This window comes from Crassostrea angulata, chromosome 1 (assembly GCF_025612915.1).
Source record: "Crassostrea angulata isolate pt1a10 chromosome 1, ASM2561291v2, whole genome shotgun sequence".
NCBI lineage: Eukaryota > Metazoa > Mollusca > Bivalvia > Ostreida > Ostreidae > Magallana > Magallana angulata.
This window is the reverse complement of record NC_069111.1, coordinates 21,269,140-21,277,807: the sequence shown is the minus strand read 5'-3', so window position 1 is coordinate 21,277,807 and position 8,668 is coordinate 21,269,140. Positions and strand designations below refer to the sequence as shown.

General features: G+C 33.5%; 1 protein-coding gene across 1 annotated transcript; it reads left to right on the top strand.

The window, feature by feature from the left end:
- The first annotated feature begins 2,127 nt into the window (after window positions 1–2,127).
- Window positions 2,128–8,668, top strand: LOC128167328 (uncharacterized). The gene is made up of 16 exons (XM_052832991.1): window positions 2,128–2,401; window positions 2,488–2,512; window positions 2,678–2,731; window positions 2,817–3,245; window positions 3,320–3,536; window positions 4,732–4,869; window positions 5,077–5,265; window positions 5,385–5,529; window positions 5,693–5,826; window positions 5,922–6,108; window positions 6,539–6,674; window positions 6,759–7,239; window positions 7,371–7,410; window positions 7,703–7,917; window positions 8,189–8,279; window positions 8,391–8,668. The coding sequence occupies exons 1-16, from the start codon at window positions 2,128–2,130 to the stop codon at window positions 8,666–8,668; spliced, it is 3,033 nt and encodes a 1,010-aa protein (XP_052688951.1).

Here is an 8,668-nt window from a genome sequence, read left to right as displayed (position 1 = left end):
TTACATGAAAACTAAGACTTGGTATGAATTATAACTATAGTATTTACACTATAGACATAAATTACTTCCTTTTAACTAAGAGCATTTGACGTTAATAAAATGTGAAGCGGGAAACTTTGAGGTGTCTCCGTTATGACGTCATAAACAAATGTGCACAAAACAGCCTCTCGAGTTGTCTGAAATGAGTACAGAATTTGATGACGAAAGCAAACCCGCGACCCACCTTAAATCTTCAGACGTTTTACAGTCGTTAAAATTATGACGCACTTACGTTACCTAATGATTACGTCAACAATAGTACTATCACGTCATAATGCTTATTGAAGGAAACAATCATAGAATCAAGATATTTGGAGATTGAACTCAATATTTATTTGTTTTATACAATATAAAATGGTTTGGGGCAGTTTACGCTTTATAAACCGCGAAGAAGAGACAAATCGTTCAGAACAGTTAAAATTACCGAGATTATATGTTTACAATAATCCAAACGACAAGTGATAAATGCGTGCTATGATCATTGTGACGTAACGAAAAAGTTCATGCACAATTGAACGTTTTCGCTGTTCTATAGGTTCATATAAGGAAACATATTTGCAAATGTAAAATGACGGTAAACTGTACAAAATTCAAACGTAACGTCAGGCGTATTGATATGTTTTTGCTGTTAGTACTAGTCTTACTATGACGTAGGCAACATTTTTTATTAGATATAAAATATTTTAGCCAATCAGAAATCGCGTTACAACCAGAATAAGATTATATAGCGTTAAATATATAGTAAAATAACATCAAAGACGATGATACAGTCTATATCAAAATATTTAACGAAGGTCTAAGTGACTTTGTAAAATGTTTTCTTTCTGCCTTCGTTGAATTGGATTGTCCGTATAAAGTTTATAAAGCGGGAAAACTGAAAATTGTCCGTGGCCACAAATATCAAGATGTTCACTATGTTTAATTTTTCTGTACTCGGGTTGATCGACGTGTTGTTGTTTGTGTATAGAATATGGGTGCGTGGAGTTGTTCAGTTTCTCCTATAGAAAATACTCGTATAACATAGGTAGAAATTAAATTTATTCCTTATAATTTAATTTTCTTTTACTAAAATCAGAAAATTAGGCCCATTATTTAGTTAAAAGATGTTAATCGCAAATTTAGCGAGCTTAAAAAGCGTGGCCGGAAGAGCCGAAACCAAAATAAAGGAACTTCAAACCAAAAATACAAATTTAAGGAAGAAGCTGCGAGAACTATCTACAGAAAATTCGTAAACTAGAAGAGGACTCAAACAGAGAAAAGTTTATCATGGAGTTAATGAACAGAAAACTTAAGGAGATAGGTAAAGAACATTATGACAATGTAATGAAGATTAAGACGGAAGCAGACAATACAACCAAACAGTTGAAAGAACAAAACAACGCCTTGCTGCAGACCATTCGGGCATTAGAATATGAAAAATAACATCTACAGGCCATGTTGCTTGTAAAAAAAACTTGAACGGCGATTTCAACCACAAAAGCAGCAAAGAAGACAACAAGTGGCAAACTTTTGATGATAAAAAATCAAATCACGGGGACATGTTTTACGCAGACGCGAAGCATGTGTCACAGTGTGAAATTCAATCATTCGGACTATTCTTTAATTATTATGTAAATTATTTTTGGGGGGGCTACAAAATCGTATCCTCTATTTCGACAACTGTTTTTAAAACGTTTTAATTTCCGCGCAGCTTTAACCCCACAGATCGGCACTCATCAAATAGGCAGTTAATTACAAATGTAAACAAATGCCGGTCTATCTATTCATTTGTCAATACCTAGGTATTTGAATTCATTTTACAATCACGTTAGGATAATTTGCCGAAAAAGTTAATTTACACAATAATTAAAAAATAGGCCGAATGATTGAATTTCACATAAATTTGACATAAATGAAATATGCAAATAGGAAGAATTGGAGCCCTTGTTGTTTTTAAAATCAAGGGCAGAAAAGCACGTTCAGACTTTTAAACTGTTTTACATTTATCTGCCAATTTTATATAGTTCTATCATTTGAGTTTTGTCAGTACATGCTGTGTGGATACAGCGAATAGGTCGTTTTCATTTTGTTTGTAATCCACAATACACAATGACGGACATGAGTGCTCTGTCAAAGATCTCGGAGAGGATGCAAATACATGAAGGATTTGTCAATTCCACTGATTCTTCCACAACTGATCTTCTGGCTTTCAGTAAAGAAGTAAGTAATGCAACAAAGGAATCTACGGATTGTATCAAAGATGTCGCAAAATACGCTACAAAAATTAATGAAGACCTGGCAAAACTGCGACAGTTGATCAAAGACTTCACAGTACAGATTGGAGACAAAATGAACGCTCTCGCTGAAGCGGGGTTGTTTAAAGGTAAAACCAAGTTTTTAAAAACCTTATGATTTACTTTTTCTTAGGTCTACTTAAACGTACTTTAATCTAATTTTTGTTGATTTCAGATTTCTCAGACCCCACATATAGCGGGTAGGTTCAAAGTTTATTATAAGTGGGTTAAAAATTCATGTAGAACTGCTACAGTATTTAATTTGAATTAAATTACATTTTGTACGTCATGAAACATAAATTAATTTGAAAGCAGATATTGCCTATAAAATATATCATTATACAGTATTTGATTTATCCATTTAGGGATGTAAGCAGTGGAAAACATCTTGCTGATTCATCTGAACACCGTTTCAGCAGGTAAGAAATATTTTCAACATGGCAATACGCATACATTTGCATAGATATAGAATTGAAATTATTTCTTTGTATTGTCAATTTGCAGTGATAGATTTGATAAGCAGAGGGCAGAAAAACTAGTGCTTTTACAGAAAATTGCTGAACAGCAGCAAGAACTCCAAAAGGTGCTTTGTGAAACAGAGGGGCTTATAACAAAAGTTGAGGAAACAGGGTTTTTCACGTTAGGAGACTTCGACAATATTAACGGTCATCTAAACCAGTGGATCAAAGGCCTAGAAACTGCAGAAGAACGTGAAGAGAAAAAACGACAGGAAGAGGAAAGGAAGCGAAAGGATGAAGAGGAAAAGAAGAAAAAGGCTGAAGAAGAGGCAAAACAAAAAGCTGAAGAACAGAGAAGGAAAGATGAGGAAGAAAAAAGAAGGAAAGAAGAGGAAGAAAGACGAAAGGAAGAACAGAGAAAAAAGGATGAAGAGGCCAGAGCGAGACGGGATCCGAAAAACTGGCCCACATTCATGTAAGGTTCTACACGAGCTAGACAATACTTAGAACAAATATTTTGTTAAACATTAAAATGTCTTTTTCAAACAGATACGACAGACAAAAACACCACAACTTGTTCCAGCATGGAATTTGTTGCGCTGTGTCCGCCATTACTGGAAGTCAAGGTCTAGAGAAGGATGACATCGTTTGCGCAGCATTTGACAGTCACATCGATTTAGAGCGATATCCAAAAAATAAAGAAGAAGTCCTTATATCATCCATGACTCAGATCAAACCAACGAAGGGGAAGGAGATAAAACTTGATGTAAGATGTTGTAACAAAGCCAGCGGTGTTTATAATTACGGGCCCCCAGAAGCCGGTCCGTTATTTGATATACATTTAGATATTGTAACTGCGTTTCTGCGGGATAGTTTTTTTATAGAATTAATATAATGCTTATTTTTTAATGAATTTAAAGTAAATTTGCATGTAGAAATATGTTTTATTCCTTTAAAAAATATTACACATTTTTTGTTTTACTTGTAAATGTATAGTAGGTCATACTCTGTCGTGTTAGGTTCGTTTTTATCGAGACTACATGTATAATATATCTGGAAAATTTCGGAGTTTTTCATTCTTATCAAAACAATGTATCGAGATCGGTATACGGGACATACTTAAAGACCTGAAATATTGAAGACCTGAATGACTTGAAATTTTATATAAATGATCATGAAATATCAATTATTTACGCAAAAATATGAAAGACCTGAAAATTTGAGCTGACCTTATTTTTAAAATACTTTTGAGCAATTAATTACGCATGATTATCTTCATAAACTGAAGTGTAGATAAGATTTATAATTCCATTTAGGAAAAAAAATTATCCGGCTTAATTTTTACCCTTAGAATTGTGCAGTTTCTACCGGATGAGCATATGATCTTACACGTACCTTTAAAATAATCCATTTCTGTTTTATTTTGAAATCATATAACCTAATGCATATAGTTTTAATTCAATACAATGCAACAAAAAATAGAAATGATTTGAAATACATAATCTCTAAGAGAATAATGATGAGTTGAACTTTGTATTAGAATACATACAAATCAATGTGTTCTCCTATACTTCATACTATGGCAATGGTCATATATATACAATTACCGTTAGAAATGCTAACGAACTCGATTCTTAATAATAATAGTAAAATGTTAAACTTCAAAACGTGTTGCTGAAAATATATTAAAATTTACCATAAAAATTAGTAAACCAACTCGTTATTTTCTTCTCTTTGGTGTGTTTTTATGTAAACAATCAATGATGATTCATACAATAATTATTTTCTGCGGCCCATTTGACGCTTGCGTCAATATATGCTTTCTTGTGATATACTGAAACAGATATCGTAAGGTAGCTCGCAGGTTTACTGCTTGTGAGAAAATCTACAAGTTAAATTACATTATAGGTTTTTTGGTTCTCCTTCACTTTTCATATTGAAGAGAAATTCATTTGTTTTAGCTTCCAATGAAAGTATACATCCCTATTGCTTCTTCTTCAATTGATAATCGAGAGATAGTAGTCAAAATTTCAATGAATGATCAAAAGTGGAGGTTCGTAGATGCAAAGGAAGAGAAACCTAGAGGGGTAAAAGACATGGTAAGTCGGGGTTTTATTTTCGTTGTCCACTAGTAATGCTTTTTTTTAAACCAATAGTCAGAGAACTTTGAGCTCTGTTTTATTGACATGTATATCCCATTTCGATTGTTAAAGTCAATTCAAAATACGCAGAGATTCTACGGAAGTAAAATAACTTTTCTAAAATACTTTATAAAATATATAATGCGTTTTTTTTACTATACCTAGGACACTCAGTTTGTGATTATTGAGATCAAAAATTTTCAAAGTTTGGAGGTTATTGTGGTATCTCGTCCAAAACGAGAAAACATGAAGGTAAACGCAATCGGTGGATGGTTTGAACCCACAATTGACAAGAATGTGCGTATCATTGTTCCCCCGGGATGCTTCAAGAACGAAACCGGGGTCCATTTCAAGGTATATTTTCGGAAGCACCGGAATAATAGTTTTACATAATTTAATCTATTCATGTACATGTATTTTATTATTAATGATTATGCAATGTAGATCTAGTTATATTCTGTTTTGATTTCTAGGTTGATAAAGACCTGGCCAATCGAGCACAAGCAGATAAACAGTTTGAAAATATCAAAATAGCTACGTCATTGCTTGGAATAGAGTTGGATGATGAAAACCTTATGAACGTAGAAATGGAAATCTATCCCGATTTGTGCAAACTTAGTTCGTAAAGTTTGTTTTCTCAAAACAATCTCTACCTAATTTTTATTACTCAATATTTTTGTCTTTCTTGAGTTCAAGTTTCGTATCAATTTGCATGAAGTCATGCCAGTCATTTTAGGAAAAAAATGTAAATTAACCGTCGATGTTCAATTTTGTTTCCCAGAAAATGCGCCAAGGCATCAAAAAGTTATAGAGAAATGCCGAAACAAGCTTGTTACGGATATGTCAGTTATCCACATAGCCACGCGCTTGCATAAAGATGGCAAAATACAAGACGAATGTTTAAAAGAAATTAAGGTATCTATCTATCGATCAATCTGTCTGTCTGTCTATCAGTATCTTCGTCAACTCATTTACATATCAATTTTAACTTATAAAATGCTTACTTTTAGAGCAAAAAGACAGAAGGGATGCAAGCAAGAAGACTGCTGGAAGAATTTAAGAATTGTAATGCAGAACAATTCGCCTCTATAACCGAGGCACTGGAGAGAGAGAACCAGGGTCATCTTGCGAAACTTTTAAAGAAAACAATGGAAGATATCAAAAATGAAGAAGCAAATGCGGGCAGCGATTTTGTTGGTAATTTAAACAAGAACTTCATTTGAACTTTACAATTTGCTCAACAAAATGCAAAAAATGATTTTTGATCGAAATATTTTCTATAGAAGGAATAAATGTTTGTCTCATATTATTTTAGAATATTAAAAGTTTTCTCCAGTCCTACAAACCACATAGATAATATCTAAACCAAGATGTATGTATTTGAAGTAAAATAAAATAAACTTGGCTAAGGTTTTTTATTTTTGTAGACATTAACAAATATAATACGGTGTTTCAGTGTTTTGTTTTTTTTGACTTACCTGTGCATTAAGATAAATAAATATTAAATAATGAAATTCTCTGTCTCCGGCGTTGACGTCATACATTTGCCACTCGCTATCTATAGAAAAGTTGACGGCAACCACGGTCAATTTTTGTTAATGTGTTTATCATTGTGTTTTCTATTAAGGTGAAAGTGATAATTTAGAGTTACAAATGGTGACCAGCAGCCAGTGCGGAGATTGGACTGTGATGAAGAAGGAGTCTCTCAAGGATTTCCCAGACGGTGTCGTCATTTCCTTACCGGCGAAAGGCGGGACTTTTGAGTGAGTGTTTTATGAAGTCAATATAAGAGTGGTGTTTATTAAAGGCAATATAATGATGTTTAATGAAGGCAACATATTTCTCAGTATCATGGGACTCATTGTGCCCAAAGGTATGGACAACAAAGAAATATCTCGTATAGCAGATTTGCTGTATCGACAGTCTTACCAGATTGACGCAAAACTGATCGTTCGCCACAGTGATACCGACCCCACCCATTGTCTGGTGCGCTGTGTGGAAAACGATAGAAGTATAGATGCTACAGACACGATGGAAAAAGAGGGATTTCAGAAAGGCCCCCCGGATTCGCCTGCCTTTGGAATTTGCGACGGAGAGGAAATCATCATGAAATTGGAAGGCAACCTTACTTTAGATGCAGACAACAAAGTGGTTCGTCTGAGGTATTATTTGAACATGGATTTGGCAAGCGCTTCGTTCAAGATCGACGTTTACAACAAAAGAGCTCAAGCTGAGGCTAAGGCTTTTTGTGGAGAGCTACGGTACAACGTAGGTGGTGCTGATCAGGGTCCACCAAGGTGCGGATCTATGGTTCTATCCATACCGAAGGTAAATTTTAAAAATACGGGGTAAATTGTAATTTAACTGTGAAAGAATTGAGTAAAATTTGTCAATTTAAAAAAAGATCGATAAAGCGTTACAATCAAATCATGTGGGTTTTTTTTATTGTTAAATGCAAGAAACTCCACCGATTTGCACCGCTGACACTTGATGTTCAAGGTAATTATACAGTCATGCTAATATATAACGTTCAATTGATTTATTAATAAATCATTAGGAAGAATGTTCATCTGATATGAAAAATATCTCCATTCCTGTATGTCATTGACAACAAGTATGTTTGACCTTGCCCTCCAAATATGCTTTTCTATTTTTACATTTCGTTCACAATTAGGATTTGTTTGGGAAGTGTTCATTCGAAAAGTAATTATATAAATATTGAGACTTCAAATCTTATTTGAATATAAATTCACTCTCAAAATAATTATTTTTTTGTTTTGTTTTATTTCAGTGAAAGTTGCTGCTAAGTACTTAGCATACCATCTTCCAAACAGACAAACTCCAAAATTGGAGGATTTTTATCTTTCTTTGGTTGACAATAACCATAAGAGATGTCGATCCATAAAGATGCGCGCTGACAAAGAAGCAGAAACAGGAACATTTAGAGAAATATGTGAAGCGTATATCAAGAACTGGGCTAGTCAGAGACCGAAACACGAAAACAAGGTAGGTCAAATTGCCGCACAAAACCCATTTATTTAGGAACTTTTTTTTTGATAATTGTAAACTTGAATTCAAACATAAAAAAATTATATTAATTCCCAATCAATACGTTAATCCATCTCGTACTTGCACACAACATGTCTGTCAATTCGTTGTGTACTAGTAATATGTTTAATCAAGACAACAAATGGTCAGTATATATTGTTTTTTGATTTATTTTAAATCGTTCATTTGTTTTGCTTTCATTGACATATTTTATGTAACCATTTTTCAGGTTCAGACGATTTCAGACCTATTATATTTCTTCTCTACAGAATTTGCTGATGAATTTAATTTGTTTATGAAACCGTTTTCTATGAAAAATGGTACTTTTTTTTATCCATTTCTATTTTGTTTTATAAGAATTTGAAATACATTAACATCTTTATATATATAATAAACTTATTTATTTATATAGACCTTTTACAATCAAACAGGAATACTTTCTAACAACGGCATCGAAGAACTTAGTAAACATATTCACGACAATTGGGAGGCTGTCGCTCAGAATCTTGGTATTGATGGAGATGATGTCGACGCCATTAAATTTGATTTTAAAGATGATGACAAAAGAGCCGTGCGCATGCTTGATAAATGGCGTCTTTCTGACAGCGCCATAGAAAAGGGAACAAACATTATGTCACATTTGTCTGAAAGCTTGAAAAAATCAAAATGCAGTCAAACAGCTTTGAAATTGGTAATGGCGAAAACTTAA

What these genes read in the sequence shown, in the direction of transcription:
- LOC128167328 (XM_052832991.1), top strand. Translation starts at nt 2,128, where the DNA reads ATGACGGACATGAGTGCTCTGTCAAAGATCTCGGAGAGGATGCAAATA. An exon ending in TGGTTCTATCCATACCGAAG is followed by an intron (nt 7,240 to 7,370) that starts GTAAATTTTAAA and finishes GTTAAATGCAAG; the next exon opens with AAACTCCACCGATTTGCACC. An exon ending in GCTGACACTTGATGTTCAAG is followed by an intron (nt 7,411 to 7,702) that starts GTAATTATACAG and finishes GTTTTATTTCAG; the next exon opens with TGAAAGTTGCTGCTAAGTAC.